This window comes from Phyllobates terribilis, unplaced genomic scaffold (genome assembly GCF_046119375.1).
Source record: "Phyllobates terribilis strain yellow unplaced genomic scaffold, ASM4611937v1 Scaffold_1__5_contigs__length_1240528914, whole genome shotgun sequence".
Lineage (NCBI taxonomy): Eukaryota > Metazoa > Chordata > Amphibia > Anura > Dendrobatidae > Phyllobates > Phyllobates terribilis.
Genome location: NW_027362761.1, coordinates 966820996 through 966847767, shown reverse-complemented (window position 1 = coordinate 966847767; position 26772 = coordinate 966820996). Strand labels below are relative to the sequence as shown.

The 26772-nt window shown below is 39.2% G+C and overlaps 1 protein-coding gene across 2 annotated transcripts in view; it reads right to left on the bottom strand.

The window, feature by feature from the left end:
• Positions 1 to 14193: 14193 nt before the first annotated feature.
• FHIP1A (FHF complex subunit HOOK interacting protein 1A) overlaps positions 14194 to 26772 on the bottom strand; it is a 412196-nt gene continuing 399617 nt past the window's right edge. For both annotated transcript variants that reach the window (XM_073642529.1, XM_073642528.1), the window contains 2 exons: positions 26603 to 26741; positions 14194 to 24013 (listed from right to left, as the gene is read on the bottom strand). In XM_073642529.1, coding sequence (XP_073498630.1) covers positions 23799 to 24013; positions 26603 to 26741 — 354 coding nt within the window. In that variant the 3' untranslated portion in view covers positions 14194 to 23798. The remainder of the gene's footprint in view (positions 24014 to 26602; positions 26742 to 26772) is intronic.

Below are 26772 nucleotides of genomic sequence, written 5' to 3'. Positions count from 1 at the left end.
CAAGCTGTCATCTGTTTGACCGTGTGGGAAACACTGGCTCCGATTGGCGGTAACCTTACTGACTTTACCGCTGTTCACAGCGCTACGGTTCCTACTCTGTCACCCAGAAGACAGATTGTGAGCCAGCAGCTGTAACCGGTGGTGAAAAGGTTGCCACTGGTCAGGCGTCGACTGATGACTACTACTCATCAGCGTACGCCTGGTCTCGTTGATAGCAGCGAAAGCAGGCGACGCTGATGAGAGTAATATGTGCATAGTAAGAAAGATGTCAGTGAGCTAATTAGTGAAGTGTGTAGCTTACTGTACATGTATTTAGCAAATAAAGAAATAAAAAAAATGCCATGGTGTCCTCCTTATAGTTAATACCCAGCTGAGGGAAAGCAGACAGCTGGGGGCTGGTGTTTTTTTCTGGCATGGGGCCAGTATCCATGAAGCTTCTCAGGCTATTGATATCAGCTCACAGCTGTCTGCATAGCCTTTACTGGTTATTTAAAAAGGGACCCCCACAAAAAAATGACGTGTGGCTCCCCTTATTTTTGATAACCAGGTTAAATGGGTAAAAGAGGTTCGGGGAATGCTTTGAACAAATAAAAAACTTTTTTTCTGTGTGTTTTTTGCTTTAAACTTACAGGGTTATTAATGGGGGTGTCTTATAGACGCCTCTCCACTACTAATCCCTGGGCTTGATATCAGCAGACATTACATAGCGGACATCAACCCCAAAACCATTACCCCTCATGCCAACGCACCAGGGCATGCGATAAGAGCCGAGGCTAAGTAATCCATCAGACGCCTCCATAGCTATAACTAACCCAGTAAGTTAAAAGAAAAAAATACACACCCAGGAAAAAAAAAAATATTTGAATAAAGACTCCCCCACACATTGCCAGGATTACCCTTAATTAATAAAAAATAAAATCTCTGCAGATCCGACTGCATCCAACTAAGTCCCATGTTGTCCACCGATTTTCTCACGGACGATCACGTCAGTAACATCATCGTCCGTGAGATGTTACCTCGAATAGCCTCTGCACTCTGGTTCTCGCAGTGACATCATCACTGTGAGCCAGGACCGCGAGAAGCAGGCTGCAGAGGTTACTTGCTTTCATAACCCCTGCAGTCTCGTTGTAGTGGTCATGGCTCATGGACGATGACGTTACTGACGTTATCGCCCGTGAGAAAATCGGTGGACGATGTGAGACTTAATTGGATGTAGTCGGATCTGCAGAGATTTTTTTTTTAATTAATTAATTAATGGTAAACCTGGGAATGTGTAGGGGAGTCTTTATTCAAATAAAAAAAAATGTTGTGTGTGTGTATTTTTTTCTTTTAACTTACTTGGTTAGTAATAGGGGCATCTGATAGATGCCTCTCCATTACTAACCTATCCATTACTAAATATCCATGGCCCTTCCCAGCCTGAGAATACCAGCCCCCAGCTGTCTGCTTTACTTTGGCTGGCTATCAAAAATAGGTTGGGGACCCCAAGCCATTTTTTTTTTTAAATTATTGAAATCATTTAAAAAAAAAAAGGCATGGGGGCACCTCTATTTTTGATAACCAGTCAAGATAAACCAGATAGCCGAGGGATGCAGCCCGCAGCTGTCTGTTTTACATGCACTTGTTATCAAAATGTTTTACTTATTGCGCTTGCCAATCACACCGGAAAAGCTTCTTGTTTGGCTGCACTGCAGCTTTTCATCAAGCTTTGTTCGAACCCGAACAATAACACTGACTTTCTGGAGAAATCTGTGTTCGGGGTCTGTGCACGGACACTAGGGGTCCAGTACAGACCCTGAACTTTACCAATCAGGCTCACCCATCCCTACCCCTGATGTGCCTAAACAGTAGAAACACCCCCCCACACACACAACTGACCCCATTTTAGAAACTAGACCCTTCAAGGAACTTATCTAGATCAGTGGTTCTCAACTCCAGTCCTCAAGACCCACCAACAGATCAGGTTTTCAGGATTATCTTAGTTTTGCACAGGTGATGGAATTATTACCTGTGCAATACTAAGGAAATCCTGAAAACATGATCTGTTGGTGGGTCTTGAGGACTGGAGTTGAGAACCACTGATCTAGATGTTTGGTGAGCACCTTAAACCCTCTAGGTGCTTCACAGAAGTTTATAACGTTGAGTCGTGAAAATAAAAAAATCACATTTTTCCCACAAAAATATTTAAGCCCCAAATTTTTTCATTTTCACAAACCTAGCTGGAGAAAATTGACCCCAATTTTTTGTGCAGTTTCTCCTGAGTACACCAATACCCCATATATGGTTAAAAAAAATAATACTTTTGCGGCACCATATTGGAGTTAAGATTTTGCTGGAATGGTTTGAGGGTGTCATGTCGCATTGGCTGAGCCCCTGAGGTGCCAGAACAGCAGAAACTCCACATAAGTGACCTCATTTTACAAACTATGTCCCCCAATGAATTAATCTAGTGGTGCAGTGAGCATGTTGATACCACATGTGCCTTACAGAATTTTATACCATTGGGTGGTGAAGAAAGAATAATTACATTTTTACCACTAAAATTATGTTTTAACCCCAAGTTTTTAATTTTTATAAGGGCTAATAGAAAAAAATGGACCTTTCAGTTTGTTGTGCATTTCTTCTGAGTGGGCCAATACCCTACATGTAATTGAGAACTACTTTTCAGGCACAGTGCAAAGCTCCGAAGAGAAGGAGCACCATATTGTAGTCCAGATTTTACTGTTATGGTTTGCGGATGCCATGATTCACTGGAAGAGCCCCCGAGGTGCCTGAACAGCAGAACCTTCCATAAATGACCCCATTTTACAAACTACACCTCTCAATAAATTCATCTAGGGATACAGTGATCATATTGACACCACAGGTGTGTCACAGAATTTTATACCATTGGGCAGTGAAGAAAAAATTATTAAATTTTTACCACAAAAATGTAATGTTTGCCCCAGATGTTACATTTTCACACAGGGAAATGGGCAAAAATGGCACCAAAATGTATCACACAATTTCTGCTGAACATAGTAATACCCCATATGGGGCTGTACAGTACTGCTCAGCCACTTTTTGGGAATTTATCTACTGGTGTAGTGATAATTTGAGTCCATGTGTGTTTTCCACAAATAAGGAGCAGTGGATGTTCCTGAGTGAAAATTGCAAATCTCCTGTTGTAGTGCCTGTACATGGTAGTGGCAAGTACATTATGCCCAGTATGAGTTTCTGGAAACATGCACCCTTAAATTAGACGAGCTCTCATCGCTACAGAAATGCCAAATGTGGGTACTAAATGTGGACTATGCACACTTTGGGGCTCAGAAGCGAGGGAGCCTTTGGATTTGGGAGCCCAGAATTTGCTGAATTTATTTTATTTGAAGTGGCGAGGAGCCATTTCGCATTTTCCAGAGCCTTTGTACTATCCGTAACCTATATTTCCATTAACAGATGACGGACCTAAGTGGGGACTTGCTTTTTTTGTGGATTAAGTTGAAGCTTTCATTGGGTACATTTTACATAACATTTTGGATCACATTTATCTTGCACTCTATGCTGAGCACTTACATCGGGGTTTCCGTATAAATCTCACAGTGATGTGATTCAGATGAAACCCCTGAGGGATCCATTAACTATAATGAGGCAGCAGAGTTACTCTGGACTCAGCCTGGTCTCTGTTTAGTGTTGTCCTTCTTTTAAGAAGTGCACAAAACTGTGGTCGACCTCAGTTTTATGCGTGCTTCAAAAGACTGACCCCGCCAGATCATAGGCCATATGGCGTCCAGTGTCCCCATCTGCCTCATTACAGGGAATCTTCTGCTTGTTTGTTTATTTTTTTGCATAAAAATACATATTTATTGGTGTAATATTTTTATCACCATGACAACAATCGGGCACTCGCGGTGATGTCAAATGTGCGCTGATCTTAGTGGAGAGGGAGCCCCCTCCCTCTCTCTGCAGTCTAAATGCTGCTGTCGATACTGATTATTTTTTTTTTGCTATTGTACACTGTGTGCAGAATTATTAGGCAAGTTGTATTTTAGAGGATTATTTTTATTATTGATCAACAACTATGTTCTCAGTCAACCGAAAAGACTCATAAATATCCAAGATTAATATTTTTGGAAGTTGGAGTGGTTTTTTTTTTAGATTTGGCTATCTTAGGAGGATATCTGTTTGTGCAGGTAACTATTACTGTGCAGAATTATTAGGCAACTTAATAAAAACCAAATATAATCCCATCTCACTTGTTTATTTTCACCAGGTAAACCAATATCTGTGCACAAAATTTAGAAATAAATAAACATTTCTGACATGCAAAAACAAAAACTGCAAAATCTATATAAGCCACCTTTCTTTATGACACTCAACAGCCTTCCATCCATAGATTCTGTCAGTTGCTTGATCTGTTTTCGATCAACATTGTGTGCAGCAGTCACCACAGCCTCCCAGATACTGTTCCGAGAGGTGTACTGTTTTCCCTCCCTGTAGATCTCACATTTTATGATGGACCACAGGTTCTCTATGGGGTTCAGATCAGGTGAACAAGGGGGCCATGTCATTATTTTTTCTTCTTTTAGACCTTTACTGACCAGCCACACTGTGGAGTAGTTGGATGCATGTGATGGAGCATTGTCCTGCATGAAAATCATGTTTTTCTTGAACGATACCGACTTCTTCCTGTACCACTGCTTGAAGAAGTTGTCTTCCAGAAACTGGCAGTAGGTCTGGGAGTTGAGCTTCACTCCATCCTCAACCCGAAAAGGTCCCACAAGTTCATCTTTGATGATACCAGCCCATACCAGTACCCCACCTCCACCTTGCTGGCGTCTGAGTCGGAGTGGAGCTCTCTGCCCTTTACTGATCCAGCCTCTGGCCCATCCATCTGGCCCATCAAGAGTCACGCTCATTTCATCAGTCCATAAAACCTTTGAAAAATCAGTCTTGAGATATTTCTTGACCCATTCTTGACGTTTTATCTTATGTTTCTTGTTCAAAGCTGGTCGTTTTTCAGCCTACCTTACCTTGGCCATGTCCCTGAGTATCGCACACCTTTTGCTTCTTGATACTCCAGTAACGTTGCAGCTCTGAAATATGGCAAAACTGGTGGCGAATGGCATCTTGGCAGCTTCATGCTTGATTTTCCTCAATTCATGGGCAGTTATTTTGCGCCTTTTTTGGCCAACACGCTTCTTGCGACCCTGTTGGCTATTTGCCATGAAATGCTTGATTGTTCGGTAATCACGCTTCAAAAGTTTGGAAATTTCAAGACTGCTGCATCCCTCTGCAAGACATCTCACAATTTTGGACTTTTCAGAGCCCGTCAAATCTCTCTTCTGACCCATTTTGCCAAAGGAAAGGAAGTTGCCTAATAATTAAGCACACCTTATATAGAGTGTTGATGTTATTAGTCAACACCCCTCCTCATTACAGAGATGCACATCACCAGATTTACTTAATTGGTAGTTGGCTTTCAAGCCTATGCAGCTTGGAGTAGGACAACATGTATAAAAAGTATCAAAGTGATCAAAATACTCATTTGCCTAATAATTCTGCACGCGGTGCATGTATCTTATACAGGAAAATCTGGACATCCCTATCCCAGTTTATATTGCTAAAGGCATTGCTCAATTCCTAACCTTATAGGCAGGTTAGTAGTGGGGCCAGTCCTGTTTTTCTAAGCCTGGTTTTCTTTGAAGTCCTTAGTCAGTCTTGGTGTTGGACTGATTAATTTCTGGGTTTAGAAAGGTGGGCATTGGAGAGGAAAGCTGGATGGAATAGAAGGCATCTCTGAAAGACACTTTTATTAACCCCTTACCAAGTCGGGAGCGGGTGTATGATACAGGCTGAAGGGGTAAGCCTGCCCCATACCCAGCAGATAACTGACACAAGCCAGATCCTACCTCTAATAGTCGCGGGTGGAGCAGAGCTCCAACCGTCACTGTTAAAGAGAATCGTTCAGCAGGTTTTTGCTATGTGGTCTGACATCAGCATGGTATAGGAGCTGAGCCCCTGATTGCATGGATGTGTCACTTACTAGGCTGTGTTTCTGCTTCAAAATATTCAGTGTTTACTCAGCAGGAGATTCATTATATGACATGCTACCTCATGTTTGCTGGTACATTCATCCCCCCACCACTGATTGGCAGCTCTCTGTCTATACATTATAAAGAGAAAGTGGACACTCAGTTGTGTGGTCAGGGCTCAAGATTCCAAGCTTTTCTAAATGTCCAGCAGAGAAAACTGATTCTGTCACATCTGCTGCGCCCAGTAAATTACGTGACATTGATGGAATCAGGATCTCGGCCCCTAACTCAAACTTCTGTCAGATTACTGAAAATCTGCTGATAGATTCCCTTTAACCTGCTAAATGTTGCTGCCAATCTCTGGCAGTATCATTAACAGCATACTGGCTTGGGCCTATCCTATCTGTTGCTAAGACAGCAGGGTGTCTGTTGAAGACCTCCGTGCTTGTCATCATGAAGCTCCACTGAAACCCATCCTGTGGCTGGGCTTTAACCCCTTAATAACATCTGACGTACTAATACGCGTCTGTGCCCTGGGACTTAAGAGCCAGACCCGTATTAGTACGTCATCGCGATCGCGCGCGCACACAGGCTGTGCGGGCGCGATCGCCGCCGGGTGTCAGCTGATTGTCACAGCTGACACCCGGTACTATGTGCAGGGAGCGGTCACGCACCGCTCCCAGCACATTAACCCCCGCGATGCTGCGATCGAAGTCGATCGCGGCATTGCGGGGGCAAGGGGAGGTGATCGGCGATACTCACCTCCTCTTCCGGCTTCCAGCGCAGTCTGCAAAGGCTTCCCGGGTGTTGCCATGACGACCCGATGTCGTCATGACAACATCCGGGTCACCAGAGAGCAGGAAGATTGCTTGGACATGCGCAGTGCATCTCCAAGCAATCTTCACACTGTGCACTTCTGACAGCCTTCATGGCATAGGGATGGTGCTCCATTCCTGTGCCATGCAGGCGATCAGAAAAAAAAAGTGAAAGTCCCAGAGTGGGACAAAGTAATAAAGTGGATAAACTGTGTGAAAGTGGAAAAAAAAAAAAAAAAATGTGCAAAAATATTATAAAAAAATAAAAAAAATAATACACCAAAAATAAAAATATAATGTACCCATCAATAAATATTATTATAAAAAAAATAAAAATAAAACAATAAAAGTACACCTATTTGGTATCGCCGCGTCCGGAACAACCTGACCTATAAAACTGTCCCACTAGTTAACACCTTCAGTGAACACGGTAAAAAAAAAAAAAAAAAAACCAAGCAAAAAACAATGCTTTATCACCATACCGCCAAACAAAAAGTGGAATAACACGCGATCAAAAAGACGCATATAAATAAAAATGATACCGCTGAAAACGTCATCTCGTCCCGCAAAAAACAAGCCGCCATATAGCTCCATCAGCCGAAAAATAAAAAAGTTATAGCTCTCAGAATAAAGCGATACTAAAAAATATTTTTTTCTATAAAATAGCTTTTATTGTGTATAAGCGCCAAAACATAGAAAAATGATACAAATGTGGTACCGCTGTAAACATACTGACCCGAAGAGTAAAGCTGCCTCATCAATTTTACCACACGCGGAACAGAATAAAAAAAAAAAAAAAAAAAATTCCTGAATTGTTGGTTTTTGTTTATTGTGCCTCCCAAAAATCGGAATAGAAAGCGATCAAAAAATGTCACGTGCCTGAAAATGGCACCAATAACAACGTCAAGTCATCCCGCAAAAAACGAGCCGTCACATGACTGTCTGCCAAAATCTGGAAAAATTATAGCTCTCAAAATATGGCGATGCAAAAACTAGATTTTACAAAAAATGCGTCTTTTAGTGTGTGACAGCTGTCAGTCATAAAAACCCCATATGATTCTGGCATTGCTGTAATCACACCGACCCGAAGAATAAAGTCGTCTAATCACTTATACCGCACAAGGAACGGCGTCAAAAATAAACTCTTGGGTTAGGATTGGGCTAGGGTTAGGGCTGGGTTTGGGGCTAGGGTTGTGCTAGGGCTAGGGTTTTGCTGGGGCTAGGGTTGTGCTAGGGTTAGGGCTGGGGTTGGGATTTTTTTCAAAAGTAAGAAAAAAAGATGACGATATGGCGACTAGTGTTGAGAGCAAGTGCTCGCTACTTGAGTTTGCATCGGGTGCTCTGGTATGCATTGAGTATCGTGGGTATTTGAGTGACATGCTCGAGTCTCTGCCCCATATGCTTCGCGGCCAAAAAACTTTACGGGGATTGCCTGCCATGCACGAGCGATCCCCGCATGTTTTTTTTTGGGTGTCTAATAACCGTGAAACATGCGGAGCAGGGACTCGAGCATGTCACTCGAGCACACGCTGTACATGGTGCATACCTGAGTACCCGATGCAAACTCAAGTAGCGAGCACTTGCGCTCAAGAATAATGACAACTTATTCAATATGATGACCTAATGTAAACAAATAATGTGCCGTACCTCTGGGTTCAAAATGTTCACTATACACCTTAATAAAATCCTTGAGGGGTATAGTTTCCAAAATGGGGACACTTGTGGGGGAGCTCCACTGTTTAGGCACATCACGGGCTCTCCAAACGCGACATGGTGTCCGCTAACAAATTGAATGGAAAATCGGCTCAAATTGTTAGCGGACGCCATGTTGCGTTTGGAGAGCCCCTGTGTGCCCAAACATTGGAGCTCCCCCACAAGTGACCCCATTTTGGAAACTAGACCCCCCAAGGCACCTATCTAGATGCATAGTGAGCACTTAGAACCCCCAGGTGCTTCACAAATTGATTCGTAAAAATGAAAAAGTGAAAATAAAACACTTTTTCATTTTTATGAATCAATTTGTGAAGCACCTGGGGTTCCAAGTGCTCACTATGAATCTAGATAGGTGCCTTGGGGGGTCTAGTTTCCAAAATGGGGTCACTTGTGGGGGAGCTCCAATGTTTGGGCACACAGGGACTCTCTAAATGCAACATGGTATCCGCTAACAAATTGAATGGAAAATCGGCTCAAATTGTTAGCGGACACCACATTGCGTTTGGAGAGCCCCTCTGTGCCCAAACTTTGGAGCTCCCCCACAAGTGACCCCATTTTGGAAACTAGACCCCCCAAGGCACCTTTCTAGATGCATAGTGAGCACTTGGAACCCCCAGGTGCTTCACAAATTGATTCGTAAAAATGAAAAAGTGAAAAAAAAAACACTTTTTCATTTTTATGAATCAATTTGTGAAGCACCTGGGGTTCCAAGTGCTCACTATGAATCTAGATAGGTGCCTTGGGGGGTCTAGTTTCCAAAATGGGGTCACTTGTGGGGGAGCTCCAATGTTTGGGCACACAGGGACTCTCCAAATGCAACATGATATCCGCTAACAAATTGTCGGCTCAAATTGTTAGCGGATATCATGTTGCATTTGGAGAGTCCCTGTGTGCCCAAACATTGGAGCTCCCCCACAAGTGACCCCATTTTGGAAACTAGACCCCCCAAGGCACCTATCTAGATGCATTGTGAGCACTTGGAACCCTCGGGTGCTTCACAAATTGATTCATAAAAATGAAAAAGTGTTTTTTTTTTTCACTTTTTCATTGTTACGAATCAATTTGTGAAGCACCTGGGGGTTCCAAGTGCTCACTATGCATCTAGAAAGGTGCCTTGGGGGGTCTAGTTTCCAAAATGGGGTCACTTGTGGGGGAGCTCCAAAGTTTGGGCACACATGGGCTCTCCAAACACAACATGGCGTCCGCTAATTATTCAAGCAAATTTTACAATCAAAAAGTCAAATGGCGCTCCTTCCCTTCCGAGCCCTGCCGTGCGCCCAAACAGTATTTTTTCCCCAAATATTGGGTATCTGCGTGCCCAGGGGAAATTGCACAACAAATTTTGGGGTCCATTTTTTCTTGTTACCCCTGTGAAAATAAAAAAAATTGGGTCTAAAGTAACATTTTTGTGAAAAAAGTTAAATGTTCATTTTTTTCTTCCACATTCAAAAAATTCCTGTGAAGCACCTGAAGGGTTAATAAAGTTCTTGAATGTGGTTTTGAGCACCATGAGGGGTGCAGTTTTTAGAATGATGTCACTTTTGGGTATTTTCTGTCATAAAGACCTCTCAAAGTGACTTCAAATGTGATGTGGTCCCTAAAAAAATGGTTTTGTAAATTTTGTTGGAAAAATGAGAAATCGCTGGTCAACTTTTAACCCTTATAGCTCCCTAACAAAAAAAAATTTTGGTTCCAAAATTGTGCTGATGTAAAGTAGACATGTGGGAAATGTTATTTATTAACTCTTTTGTGTGACATATCGCTCTGATTTCAGGGCTTAAACATTCAAATTTTGAAAATTGCAAAATTTTCAAAATTTTCGCCAAATTTCCATTTTTTTCACAAATAAACGCAAGTGATATCGAAGAAATTTTTCCACAATCATGAAGTACAATATGTCACGAAAAAACAATCTCAGAATCAGGGGGATCCCTTGAAGCGTTCCAGAGTAATTACCTCATAAAGTGACAGTGGTCAGAATTGTAAAAATTGGTCCGGTCATTAACGTGCAAACCACCCGCGGGGCTTAAGGGGTTAAAGGAGACTGATTTTAGCTATATACCACAATATTGTGGTACAGTGGTATAGGTACTGTGTGTACCACAAGCTATCAGTCAATTGCATGTTCAAGTTCCTAAAGTGGACTAACAAATACAGTAAAAGATAAAAATAAAATATTTAAAAAAAATGCTAAAAAGAAAAGCATAATAGTGTGAATCACGCCTTTTTCCTTATTAGAAATAAAGATGTTAAAAAAATATATACATATGTGGTATCGTCGCGTCCATGAAAGACTAATGATCAGTTAATTAATTTTATATTTTGATAAATTAAACACCATAAACAGAAAAAAAAAATACCAAAATTGCATTAAATTGCATAGGAGGCTAAATAAAATTATGCATTGATATCTGCAATCTGATGTTTTATTCCAGAGTAATGCACATTTTTCTTATATGTAAATGAGCTTTCCAGGCTATGGGCTGGACACTGATCTGCATGAGAATCTGCCTCCAGAGATTATTATAAATGAAAGTGGGAGTTACCAGTGTAAGGCATGTAACTAACACAGAACAGAAAAACTGAAATTTGTCTCCTTACAAACTCATTTTCTGCAGCTCTCACAGCTCTGTCGTATTGTAACAATATTACAATCCTGTCTGCCTGTGAGATGGAATCTGAAGCTGAGAGAAACTTGCAGATGTGTCAGGTATAATCACACACAGCTCTGCAGTGAGATCAGGAGGATAGATATCAGCCATTACACATCACACTGGTAACGTCCCCTTCATGTAAAATCCTCTCTGGAGGCTGATTCTCATGTAAATAAGTGTCATCCCCATAGCCTGGAAAGCTCATTTACATGTAAGAAAAACATGGATATCTCTGGAATAAGATATCAGTATGCAGATAACAGGGTGTCATTTTATTCAGCTTCCTATGCCCTGCATGTCCATTTAGATGGCGTAGAAGGGACGATCCTACTGGCAGATTCCATTTAAGGATTACTAGTCTCTAGTTGGTGTTATTAGGAATCCTTTTTGTATCTTTTTCAGTTGGTTGGTAGTAGGCCACTTGTATAGTCATGGAAGCTAGTACACTGCCAAGTAGGGTTTAATTTTGTGTATTTTACTGAATATAAAAGCTTTGCAATTATTTTGTACATCAACAATTAAGAATAGGAGAAGCCTTGTCTGCAAAAAATTTCTGGGTCATGAACCAGAGCCAGGTAGGACATGATTAAGTCCTAGCTCTACATGATTTGATTAGAGGCACCCATCTTTTTACTAGAACCAGGGCATGTGTTCATTAGGTGAGTCAGTCTGCTGGATGGATTAGAGTCTAGTGTGCCACTGGTAAGTGACCAGCCAAAATATGAGTTGTATTTGAGAGAGAGAGACGTGCCGGGGTCTCTCTTTGAATGGAGACTGCATGGGTCAGTTAAAAAAAGCTGTGCAGTCGGTTTGTAAGAGCAGCAGAGAACCGTGTGGAAGCTGCAGCCTATTCAGTGTGAACTGTGCCCAGAGTTGAACATTTGTTTGGTGCTGGAAACTACTGGAGCTCAGGCTGAAGGGGATACCGATAGTGATGAGTGAGCATGCTCGGGTGCTTACCGAGTATCTTTAGCATGCTCGTATATTATATTAGAGTCCCTGCGTCTGCATGATTTATGGCTGTTAGACAGCCTCAACACATGCAGGGATTGCCTGTTTGTTAGACAATCGTGCAGACACAGGGACTCAAACATAATATACGAGCATGCCGAAGATACTCTGTAAGCACCCGAGCATGCTCACTCATCACTGGATACTGATACTGGTGGGATTGTGCCTCTTGTGTTTGTGAAGTCTGCTCCCGAAGAAAGGACTGTAATCTGTTCAGGTGACATATATGTGCCATGCTAAATAAAATGTCTAATTGCGGTGATACCTTTGTGCCCAGAAGAGGCTATTTATGGTTTTGAATCCATTGGAGTTTTATGAAAGCAATAAAACTGCACCTGTTTGGACCAAACCACATTTCCTGTGTGAATGCTACCTAAAGGCTCCCTTAGAGAGTGAATTCCTACAGTCACTGATTCTGACTTCAGTTGATCCCACTTTGTTTACCAAAATTGAGTTACTCTCCCACGATAGGTGTGTATATAATATTTTATAGTAGACCTGTGCACTAGGACGTATGAATTATATCTTTTTAATAAAGTCCTACAGTAAGCTTGAGTGGTACAGCCTATTCTGACAAGCATGCCTGTGAACTGGTTTAATACCATCACAGCCATCTCTAATTACCAATTCGATGCATATATTCCCAGCGATCAGAGATGAGTAATTTATGTAGGATTTGCTATTTATATCTGATCCACTCTATGTTGGTGGTAACCTATCTGAATTATGCATCAGATCTTAAGTGCAGACAGCTCATCAGCCTCAGGATGGCTCTTGTTTATGTGTGAAGGTTTTCAAGGTCAAGTCATAATCTCTTTTAGTGTAAGTGCAAACAATATACATAATTAGAGAAAATTAGAGCTTTTATATCAGAACCCTTCTTTGAAACATTTCAAAAAAATATTATGTAAACTCCTGGCTTACTGTATATATGTCTGCTGGGCAGCATTGTTCAGTACTGTAGCTATTCACCAAAGACCTATTAATGGTATTTTGAAAATACTATATTTCAGTTTGCTAATATTTCATTTATATGGACATTAGGCACTTTTGAAAACATTATAATCCAACTAATTATAAATTTTAACTTGGAGGTTTTCAGAACCTTGAATACCAAATTATAGTTCTAGAAAGTAATTCAGTTGAAAAAAAAATGTATCCTTAATTGCTGTGCATTTATTTACACAGTTTTAGGGCTCATTCAAATGTCCAATTTTTTCGCGTACGAGAAAAACAGACTGAGTTTCATCATTGTATTTGATCAGCATTGCATCCAAGCATATTGTCATCAGGGTTTGGTCCAACCTTCATCATTTTTTTTTAATGAGAAAATACATGTACTGACGGTGGTTCCGACACTGCATTCATGTACTGACGGTGGTTCTGACTCTGCATTCATGTGCTGACGGTGGTTCTGGAGTTGCTATCATGTATTGACTGTGTTTTTAGCACTGCATTCATGTTGACGATGTTTCTGGCACTGCATTCATGTATTAACTGTGTATCTGGCGCTCTATTCATGAACTGACAGTAGTTCTAGCACCGCACTCATGTGCTGACAGCGGTTCTGATCTTGTATACATGTAGCAATCCATAACGTGCTTCATGGCTATGTTAAAACTTAAAAATCCTCAAAACTTAGAGATTTAATATTGTGAAAAAGACTTGGGAGAGTTTTTACTCCACAAACTCAATTTAAGTTAGCATATGTTTACCCTGACTTTTTGGGAGCAGAAACTCTCCAAATTTTCCTCTAATACTCAAAACTTGGTTTTGGTGATCTATTAATCTGATGGTACTGGTAATGTATTCATGTAAATACCCCCTTTTACATTTTTTGCGGCCCTTGGAATTGGTTCAGTATGGCCATGTGTCTCTTGGACCAAAAACTGGTGTGCACCCCCTGCCCTAAGGGAGTCTTATACTAATCAGAAGTCTTTTAACCATTTCATGTCACAACCTAGGTAAAAAAGAAAAGGACACAAATTCTTAACTATATATTTAATGCAGAACATAGAATGTGCAAAAACAAAGCAGAAAACAGTATACAAATATAATAAATATGCAGCCAACCCAAGATATATCAATACTAAATACATACCCAGATGTATATTCCTATTATAGCTTCTTCTTTCATGTCATCCTGAGATATTAGAAGGTCACATCAGTTGAATCTAATCTCTCTCCCTCCCACAATGTCCTAAACAAATCGGTCCCAGAACTGAAAGGTGGCTGCTTCCTTCTCAATTAGTTTGAATGGAAGTTATGAACTTTTGCTGTCCTTAGTGGTCCTGACACTAATTTTGAATCCATAGCTGCCTTTCAAAATAAATGGCAAAAATCTACAAGGTGCTTGTTGGCAGGCTTTCATAAAATCCATTGATTTCATGTGATATATTTTCAATGAAAGCAGTGCTTATTCATTCAGGATATAGTGGTGTTCCCAACTAAGGTGACCTTCAGAAACATCTCTAGGACATTACAGATTATGCTCAGTGTGGAAAACCCTTTAACTGTTACACTTCTAAAATTGATAGAAAAGAAGAACGTTTATTGTGCAAAACATACTGAATAAGGCTACTTATGAATAGTCATACACTAACTGTAAGGTTAGCATGGACTAAACAATTTGGTAATTTTCAACAAAGTTACAGGTATGCGCACCTGACAAACATAGGAACTTGCAATTCCTTATCATTCGTTATCATTGACGTCTACTGGATGACGCACATATACGCATACATGTAATCAAAAATTAGTTATCGATGTGTACATTTTGTGGTCGTGCTATTACAAAATATTGACATGAATATGCACATAGCCTTATGTAAGCGATCTAAAGGGCTTAAGCCCTACATACAGATTAGGTTACAGAATGTTGCTGTTTGAGTAGTCATTTAACAATCGATTGTAATGCCACCACAGCTGCAGACATTTTAGTCCATATTTCTTATTAAAGTCATTCAACATGAGCATACATGTTCATTGTATGGGGGCTCTGTTCCCATCGCTGTTAAAGGGGAGGTCTTAAGCTGTTAAATGGTTAAAATTGAAAATGGCTTGTAAAAACAAGCAACTTTGTAATTTAGTTCTTAAACTAAAAAAAAATAATTTTATAGTTTACAGCTAGATGCCTAGGTTATCTGCCACTTTGCAGTCTGAGTGGCTGGTTACTTAGGCAAGCTGCATGCACTGCTTGCCAGCTCTATGCTTTAAATCACTCAAGCTCCGCTCTGAAGCTGGTCTGATCACTGAATCCAGCAAGCTTCATTCCCACTATGTTTCTCCGATGTGGTCTCTGCTAGCAGCATGGTGGGATTGGTCAGTTCAGACCAGCGGCACAACCATGCCAATGGGTCGAACTGTCAATCTTAAGAAGTGCACCGCCCCTCCTGAAGACAGAAGATTAGAATACTCCTTTAAAGGCTCAGTATGGAGCAGTTGTTGGCAGATCCATCATTATTAATGGCAAAAAAAGCTTACAATGCAGAATTATCACTTCCATCAAACTATCCAAAACTACAAAGGAAACACTACAGTCCCCATTATAAGTTAATCAGGTATGTAAGTATTTGCCATACAATAGATCTGCTATAGTATTGTGGCTTCAATGTGAAAAGAAGCAATAAAGCAGATGTGAACAAAGCCTTATTAAGCAGTAGCAGAAGCTTGCTAGTAACAGATGCAGATGAGTATTATTCCATACAGCTTGCACTAGACCTAGAATAATAGCTTTAGGTTGTGGCAAAGATTTTAATTGATCATGTTAAGTACACTTTAGAAAATATCCACGTTTAATGGTCTATTTCAACTTAATGCACAGTTGTACTTGGCCTTCCATCCCATTGTATCTGTTACTACCATAAACTTTGAATTAAAATGCAAGTCACATGCATAACCATTTTTCCATTCCCAGTCATAAGATAAGTGTTAAAATGGAATGTATCATCAGAAAATTACTTTTGTTTAAACCAGTTTTTTGTATTACATGTAGTTTTAATTTTTTTGTAATTTATTTTTTTTTCTTACATATCATATCTATATTAAAGAAAAATGTGAAGTTTTGCAATTTTCACACTGACCACAGTGTTTCCTTTAGACTCCTTTTTCTTGTCCTTTACAGAAGACTTTTCAGAAGTCTCATTACCTCTATGCACAGCTGATAGATAACACATGATCCACCATTCACAATAGCTGTGACATCTTCTCCAGCACATGCTCACTGAATGTTTCAATACTAAAGATAGGATATGAGTCCGTTTATTGCTGCTAATTCACACATGGATTTCTTGAAAGGACAAGTAGTATGAATCTAGAATAGCCCCCAAACCCAGTAAACTGCATGATTTCTATATTTTTTTAAATATAAATAGCAATATGAAAAGTAAAAAAAAAAAATACATTTGACATAAAACAACTGATTTAGTCAGGTGGTAAATTCAATTTCCATTGAATATATTTGATATGAATTGAATGAACCATGATTGCCATTGAAACTAGCAGCTCATGCTCTGAGGTCTCCTGATGCCAATGCATAATAAATGGGTGATCTGAGAAAGGGTTAAAAAAAACTTCATACTCATCTAGTCCCTCACCTGTCCTGCCAAGGCAGCTCCGAGCTGGTCACCTACTTGCTTCCTAAGATACCCACTCTGGCACCTGTCTCCTCTCCACACTTTGGCGCCAGCGACAATGCCTAGCTGGCGCCAAAGCAATGGGTGGGTGCCTTAGGAAACCATTGGAAAGCTGCAGGGACAGGTAAAGGGCTAGCGAAGTATAATTACCCTTTCCTCGCTGAACCATATTTTGCTGGATTCACACAAATCAAATTCCTTAAAATTGAATTTGTGATAATCTGCAAATTTGGGGAAATGCTAAATAATTTCATTTTTAATTCATTTATCGTTAGTAGACCTAGTACTTAATCGGTAGTGTGCAGTCATCCAAGCCTTCAGCCTGAAACATTACATTTACTGTGTAATTTTTGGATTCTGTCTCACACTCAGTCATATAATGATCACTTTGCAAAATATGGATTAGGTTTAAAATGAGTCATCACTACCACAAGTACATAAAGTTAATATGCTTGTTAAGGCACATATGTAATGTAAGGCCATAGTTTATTGCACTACATTTCTATTAGGGTTCAGAACATGAACAATTGTGAAGGTGCACTTATCACAACATATTTACAACTGGCAACCATATAAATTAACGTAAATAATTTAATATCTTTGTTAAATTGCTTTTCTTCTCTTGTATAACTTTTACATTAGGTAATGTCTTATTGTTCGCTTACACAAAACTCTGAACTTTTTAATTTTGTGAGAATCCAGTTTCTGAAGAGCAGAGCATTGCTACTCAGGTGACATTTGCACCTTGGCTCTTTGGCTGTATGTAGCACAAATTACATGATTGTACTTCTTAAACCACAGTTGCTGTCCAAAGGATTACATTGAGTTCCATTCCATATTTAAACAGTACCTAATCTTTTGATGGTAATTTGTATAGATATTGTTGTTCTCTAAATTGCTGACTGCTCAAAGGCACAATGAGAAGTGTGCAGCTCAGGAGAAAGGAGCACACAGTGGGGGGTAGTGATGCAGCAGAACGCCTATGCTTTCTACTGCACCCACATTCCGCTCTGTGTGCATGCTCAACCAGGAACTACCTGTCTTCTAAACTGGGGTGGGGGTCCCAGGACCCCACTGATCTACTGGCAATTAAGAGAACAACATACAAAAAATAGCAAAAGTTTACTCTTTAAAATCAATCAGTAGTCTTACAAATAGTCTTACTGTAGCCCAGAACTAACTCAATCCTATAGTCACATAACTGTTTCATAGATAAACTGCTTACAAATCCAAGTAAAAAGAACAAAAAAAAAAAGGTCTGAACAGGCGAAGAAAAGCAAAGTTTTTGCAAAATTCCTTAATTTTTTTATGCATATTTGAACACAAGGATTTTGCTTAGGAAATGCTCATGATAGATTATATGCCGGTGTAAACATGTTGGCAATTGCCTGGAGACCTAGCAAAACACTTGTTCATTTGATTTTTATGAATGGATAAAAATCATTATCAGTTGCATATCGCCCCATGTAAACGGGAGACGTAAAGCCAATAACATGAACTGTAAATAGGAAAAGAGCCATCGTAATAGCGATCATTCTGTCCCCATGATTGTTCGCTGGCCTGTGTAAAGGGGCCACTAAATGAGCCATAAACGACTTGGCCAGCGTCAATGGGCCATATCTTGTGTTTGCACAGAAAAATTATTATAATTCATTTGTTGAAGACTTTTTGTATAAACATTAGGCATTGGCTTTTCTTAACTCTTCAATATTCAGCTTTTACAGTTGTGCTGTTTGGGTAAGTTTTATACACATCAAAATCCAGTGGAAAGTGAAATCTATTCTCTTTAGAGGATTTTGATCATGTAGAAGTTTAAGGTGTGGGATTTTCTGGCTTTCATTACAGTATTAATGAACAGAAAGAGAAAGGCACTTGAGAAATAACCAAAATTACTTCCAATGAAGCAATGATTTGATTGTCAATTACATGAGATGAAATAATTACTCCAGGGGGGAATGTTTAACACATTTTAGTAAGAACTGAGGGTTTCAGACAGATTCTGATTAGAATACATGGGTCCACATGTGTATACAGACTTTTAGAGTACATTCCCAGTTCCACTGCTGACCTCCTGTTGTGGAAATGATGCAGGGATCATTGAAAAAAAAGCTGGAGGTTTGCATTGTAAAGGGTGAAATATACAACGCCATCCACACGATAAATTGACAAGCTGCATCAGCCAGTCTGCTTTGTGGATATTTTCTGAAAGATATGCATGAGATTTAGTAAAATATCTTATATGGTCTCACATTGTAATCTGTAAAACAAGAAGAGAAATCTGGTATTCCAGAAACACTAATTAAACTATATGTAAAATATCATTCACATTTTTATAGCGACCACACCTAGACTGAAGTGATTGATTCCATAAGGCACATTAGTGGATAATCTCTAATGACATGAGTGTATGTATGTACAATAACTGTATAAATAGCGTATTACGTATAACACTGGAATGCACTAACCCTAATGAACAATAAACAACTACAACCGATTGTCTGCCATTGGGTGACCGTGTAAACTTTGTATAGTCAAAGTTGACATAATAGGAGCAGCAGTATAATTACAAGAACTGTGCCATAGAAACTGCTGTGGGGCCAAGCGTAGATGGTAATCCTAGCCTCTCTAAATGATGAGTCTCAGTAGTGGTGGAAGGTGGGGAGTTCATTCATCAATGTGTATGACATAAGGAAAGAAAGAAAGAGAAAAATTTAGTGTGCAGAAAAAGTGTACTAAATATGATAGGATTCACTGTGGAAATTGAAGGACATAAACTGTTCATTACCTGGACTCACTTGGGACTTAGTTCCATGTACCACATCTTTCTATGAAGCTTCATTTCATGCATACTTTCGCACCTTTTCATGCTAAAACATATGCTCTCTTCATTGAAACGCATTTCTTTCTCTTTAGCTTACCGCACCAGATAAAAGTTTAGACACACTGTAGAAGGCATCAATGCTACAATTAACATATGTGGAAACAAGGGGTAAAGAGACCAAAATATGGGTTATACCTTAGATTCCCCAACGTACCCTCTTTTACTTTGACAGCTTTATATACCCCCTTTGCATGCTCTTAAGTAGCTTCATCATGTAGTTACCTGGAATGTACCTTCCAATGAACAGGTATGCCTCATCAAGAATTCATTTGTGGAATCATCGGCCCTTAGAAAGTGTTTGTGCCCGTCTGATGTGTTTTTCATAGGCAGTGTTGATATACAGTTTCATGTAGTGCTAAGCCCTACATCTATACTACTGATGACCACAAATAAGAAGAGACTTGTTTTGGCTAATCCACACAAGAACTGGACAGTAGGTCAGTAGAAAGCTGTATTGTGGTCCAATGAGTCAAAATATGAGACGAAAAGCGAACAGCTGGTTTCTACATGTGAGCTGGCCACTATGAAGCATGGGGGGAGATCTGATGGCTTAAGGATGCTTTGCAGGTGACACTATTGGTGATTTATCCCAAATTCAAGGCACATTTACACAGCATGGCTACCACAGCATTCTTCAATGGCATGCCATCCCAACAGGTTTACTGCTAATGGGACCATCATTTGTTTTGCAACAGGACAATGACGCAAAACTAACTAAAATTAAAAATAACTCCAGTCTATGTATGGGCTATAGGGAGAGGGATGAAGTGCTGCATCACATAACATGTCCTCCACAAACACCCAACCTCAACCCAATTGAGATAGTTTGTGATAAGTTCAACCCTAGAGTGAAGGCAAAGAAGCTAGCAAGTGCTCAACACCTCTGGGAGCTCTTTCAAGACTGTTGGAAAGCCATTCCAGGTGACTTCCCGATGAAGCTATTTGAGAGAATACCAAGTGGTTGTAAAACTGGCAGTAGAGTAAAAAGGAGTAGTTTGAGAAATCTAATGGTTTAGCTTACAATCTTATTTGTTTCACGCATCTTTACTCCTTGTTTCCTTGTTTTTGTTGCCTTCATTGTGAATCTACAATGTGTGCATTCCAATATGAGTAAGTTAAATTATTACATGAACAATTATGTCGAAAATTTTTACTAGCACTGTATATGCCAACCATTTGAGTTTATTTTTGGCCAGAAAACACACTATTCGGTGTGAGAGGTATGTCTCTGTCATGTTGACATGACGATGCTACTCTGCTAGTAAAATGTTTGCAATTTGTATAAAATATGACGTACGGTCTCTTACCTGAGGACAGTATGTGAAAGAGGGAGAGATGTTGAACTCTAGCTGAAAGCGACCCTTAAGTTCTACATAAAAATGTGACCAAAAGGAGAATACATACTAAAATGGTCACTATTGTTTCAACAAACTTTGTATGAATCAATAATACAAAACAAATATGATACTCTGTAATATATGTTATCAGAAAATTCTGCTTCTTTCTACAATTAGGAGTCACTTTTCCCCGTTTACTGAACTCCTCATCCATTCTTTAAAACAGCTCAAATCTGTCTTGGTCAAAACAAATTGGGTTGCCAGGACTGTATTACTGAGTTTCCCAAAATTGCGCTATATTTCCAAGCCATTGGACGAGGGATAACTTGCTAATCACTGGGGGTCAAAATGATGGGACCCCCCCAGTGGTCCCATTGAGCAGGCTCGTCTTTTATGGAGCAGAGGTTCATATACTCAATCTCTGCTATAATAATTCCCATTTGTTAATTGTTTGTGATTGCCGAAAAAGCTAAGTACAGTGCTCCACTAACTGGCAGATCTGTTATCCCAGCGATCAGCCCCCCAATGATTAGCAAATTATCTATGTAAATTAAACTCTTTGGTTGAGAAGAGGAGCAGAGTGAGTTATTGACAGGGGAAGAAAAAAAGCCTTGCTGAAGCTTTTCTGAAAAGTAATTTATCTCACCCCAGTGCTGGATTCACAGACATGCAGCTAAGTTCTACTGTATAATTGTCTCTATGTTGCTTTTTTGGTGTGTGCTATATTAAATAAAAGCAGGAATCAATTTATGAGGTTTTACAGTTTCTGGGAGACTTCATAGCATATTGTCTCCACCCATTAGCTCAGAGAACTAAAGATTAGACATAGAACCTACAGAGGTGAAATCTTGTCAAAATCCAGGATACAAGTGATACAGTGGCCAAAATTAGTGTTATTCTTCATGTACATACATAACAGCTTAATCTGAAAAGTTACCTGAAATGACAGGTATGCTCTTAACGTTTCTACTCTTAATTTTGCATCCTTCTGCTGTGAATCTGCCATAATTCCCCCTCATTTCCATCAACTGCCCATCAACTTCTCAGACTCCCCTATTCACAATGTGTTTCAGTAATCTGACATTACCCCCCCCCCCCAGCCAGCGGTACATATTAGGTGATATACACTTTAAACTATGGCATCACATAATCTAATCAAACCACAGAAAGCTATAAATCCTCAAGCTCTGTGTCTACCCCTTAAAGGCATTGTCTAGTTAAATCAAGTTATCACCCATCTTGTGGATAGGTGATGCCCTGCAATCAGCAAGTTATCCCACCACTGATCAGCAGAACAGGGAGCTTTTATTCTCGTAAGAATGGAATGGCATGTGCTCTATTCATTCCCTATGGGGTTGCCAAGTGCTTTGCTCTTTTTTTTTTATTAAGGCAGCCCCAAAAATAATAAAAGGAGTGAAGGTTCGGCATCCGACCTTTCACACCATCTATTAACAGGGTTAAAAGTTTCATTATCTACCAGTCCGTGTGGGTCTTAACTTGCTGATCAGTAGGTGTCCCATAGTTATCATCTATCTTACATATAAGTGATAACTTGCTGTAACCGAACAAACTCTTTAAATAAAAAAGAAATGTAAAAATAAATATTTTTTTGCCTATAGAGGCCTCCTCATTCTATATTTTTTTCTAAAATCTAAAGGAACTTTCTGTTGATTTGTATAAAATATACTTGTCTTACTATGACCATTCACACTTTACAGCACATTATTGATTGTAAATGCAATGTCCCTAAGTTATATTAGAATTTCTGATACTTACATGCCTATTCATTCTGAACATAGTGCAAAAGTTTCCCAAGCAATTAAAGTACTAAGTGGACATTTGTTTTGCAAACAGCCACAACTTGGAATGAAGTCTGTGCAGTATAAAATAGATTTTTTTTATGGGGAGGTTCTAGATTCTCAAGATATATTGGTAATATGAATTTGGATTTGTACATGTGCTTAATTATAACTATTCCTACTAGAAGATTTCCTTGGACAAGGAAGTCGTTTCACCCATGATTATTTGACCAAATTGTTACATTTTGTAAGACATGTTTCGTGCTGTAGGTACATATTTCATAAGATTGACATCAATGTAGGTAGTTTTGCAAAATCTTCCACAAGATGTGCAACCCCTCTCCACTTGTCCTAATTGGGATATATATGGACATAGTGGAGAAGGTTACCTGCTCTGGATCCACTGTAGGAACCAGAACACAGAGATGATCTATGAGACTGACCCTGTTCTTGTAGACTCTAACCCTCCTCGTATTAATGGAATTCATCTGACTGATTGCATGTACATTTATATTTACTCTGCCCCATTGTTGCTGATGGTTAAAAAATAGTGCTAGTGTTTATATGCAGAGCTATATTTCCTGATAACTGGTGAACACCATGGTGGAACCCAAGAATCCAGCCGAGCATTGCACCTTCCAGTATAAAGGGAAATCACAACTCAGATGTGAACAAAACGTAAATGGTTAAAAAAAAAGGCACAAACCATTACAGTATTGCTAAATATGACTATTGAGACTACATAGGAAAAACAACCACCACAGTAACCAGGAGCAAAAAGCCCATTTTCTATCAAGTATTACAGGAAGTAGTAAAAAGTATTTATGGTACAGGAATTGATCACAATACCATAATAACTAAGAAAATAGATCATCTTCATTTAAAACAAATGAACATAAAAACTGTAAAAGATGCTGAAAATCTACACAATACTAAAGTGCTAAAAACTGTCTCCCATAACATAATATAATACAGAATGTTGTTGGGCCAGAGCTGCAAGTTCTTTTAAAAATTCTGGAAATATGGCAGCTGCAAGCAAAGCATTCCTAGTACGAGCAGAGACTGTAGAAAGAGGGGGCGCTAGCTTGTTTCTCTGTACTCCAGTTGAATGTTCTCCAGATGTCATTTCCTTATCTCTAGTCCCCGGTATATTATCTGTGAGGGAAAAAAAATGACATAATTAAATAAATTGACTATTAAAATGACCTCAAACAGCTGTGCTTAGCAATAGACTATCTTATTTATAGTGTATTTTTACAACTGGTGTCTCAACTTAATCCCATTCCTACAATCCCTCATAAAGGATGTCTGTTACTTTAGGGCCATATTTGCACGTTGCATCTGCAGTGTGTTTTGTTGCTGCAGTCGAGGTAAAACCGCAACATTTTTACCATGATGTTCAAAAATTGCAGCAAACACTTTTCATTTTTAGCACGACTGCAAAAAACGCATTTTGTAAAATCTGTCCTATTGTCCAAAAGAGACATCAACTAAATGCACACAAAAAATTACAAAGTGAAGTGATAAATAGCATCTATAGGAAAGCCAACAGCATAAGTTGTGCATTGCTTCCTGAATACTTTCAGTAACCGACAATTCATTCAGCTAATAATCAGCATGAAGCCACCACAGACCAAGTCTCCATGCAAGTAGGTCCACAGTATTGCCGCTAATACATGACTATATTTACAAAATGTAATTGGCTAAAAATGGTATAATTTTTCCGGTATTGTATGCCACAAATAATTGGTCTTATGCCCAACCAATATGGCTGCACTTCCTGTCACTTTTGCCAAAATGTCTACAGGAATAAAACACTAGAATGATAATACTTCTGTAAGTTTTTGCCATGGAAAGCAATTAAAGCCATGCCATATTGCATACATGGAAAGTTAATGAAAATCCAGCACTTTATTTCCAATGTGAATAAAACCAAAAACTTTTATTGAAATCTCCAAATTAAAATCGTAGAAACATTAAAACAGGACATCCCGGAGAACATAGCAAAAACCCTATGCAATTCGAACCGTCATTTGTGTGTGGCTCTTATTCATGTTGTGCCTTCCCTTGTAGAAGTACACCCTCTACCTGTCTATCACGCATTTTATTCATGTTTATTTTCCTTATTATGTATTCTGCTATATAACTATCTTATATAATAAAAACATCTTTATACCATTTTCATTGGTACAGTGCCCCAAAATTAGGTCACTAATAATATACCATTTCACATTTCTGTGCTGCTGGACAACTTCTTCTAAATCGGAAAAATATGCAACACACATATGTAAAAATACATGTAAAAGTCTTATTGGATTTAGTGGACTGTGCACAGATTACAGAGTAATGTAGAGCTGTACTAAAAAGCTGAAAAGTTAGAAAGTTTTCAGCCTCCCGACATGTCTGATAGTGTAGGACCATGCGATTTATATTCTGATTGCTTATGCATTGCTGGCACAAGGAGTCTTGCAGTTCAAGAAATGTGGAGAACTAGCAGAGAGTTACAAGACAGCTATAACCTGCAAAACCAGGCATTTGTCAAAGATATGGAGCTAGTCTGGGAAGGAAAGATACTGCAGAAGGTAATCACTGCACAGCAAAAAGACATAATAATAATAACAACAGCAATAACTACGACAAAGTGGTGTCTGGAATAATAAAAAGCTTCAACGCTAGAAATCTCTGCCTCCCTACATGCAAATGCACATCCTGATCTGCACTCACTTATACAGAAAAGGTTTCATTTTGTCAAACCCATTAAATATGATAGAAAATACTACATTTGCTGTAATGTATTTTTCTATACAAAATGTTCTTTATTTTATAGTGGGGTATAAATTCAAATCTTAGACAATTTACAGCCATATGATATAAGTGACAAATATAAGTATTATTTTTATAATCAATTTTCTGTGACAGTAGGTAAAGATTTCTACCAGTAGACACAAATTCACTGTACAATACAAAAGACTTGCCTTGGACTTTTTATATACAGGGTGATCCAAAAGTAGGTGGCCAGAAAATAATAACATTTATTTTGATTTATATATAAAATGATATTTACTAACACAAGCATAACATTGACAATTAAATTTTATTCTGAACAATAATACAAAAGCCCTTAAATTTTATCAACGCAGGTGCTCAACTGTTTTCCATTACAATTTGCACAGCTTTGAAGTCAGCCTCTTACGCTTTGACAAACTTTTTTGCACAAGTCTCTTTGGGTATTAATTTCTTGAAATGCATCTCTTATGTAATTTTTCAAATCACTGACACTTTTTGGTTTTTGACTATAAACTTTGTCCTTGAGTACTCCCCAAAAGAAAAAATCCATTGGGGTCAAGTCTGGTGAACGTGCCGGCCAATAAAGTGGGCCTCTTCGGCCAATCCATTTATTAGGAAATGTTTCATAAAGATACTTGCGGACTACTCTTGAACAATGTGGAGGGGCCCCATCTTGTTGGAAATAAAGGTCATTTGAATTAGGCTGTTGCTGTAACTGGGGAACAACTTGATTCATTAGAATTTCGAGATACTTATCTCCTGTGACTGTTCCATAACCTTCATAACCTTATTACACTTTCTGTCCACCTACTTTTGGACCACCCTGTATATTGCCTCCACCTTACATGGTGGTGTACAGTGATGTAGACCATTGCTTGTACCTATTATACAGATTTCCAGCTACTATTTTTACATGCATCAAGTGAACCAGCTGTCATGCACCTTTATGCCACATACCTTTGGTTACCACATCTGTTGATCCCTGGCTTATGTTCACACGAACCAACAGGTATTGTTGAGCTTCAGCCAGTAACATGGGAAAATTCTTCTCTACAGAAGCAAATTGTTCAATTTTATGTTTGACAGAGGCCAGAACCTGCAAATGAAGAGGGAAAATATGTCATTTA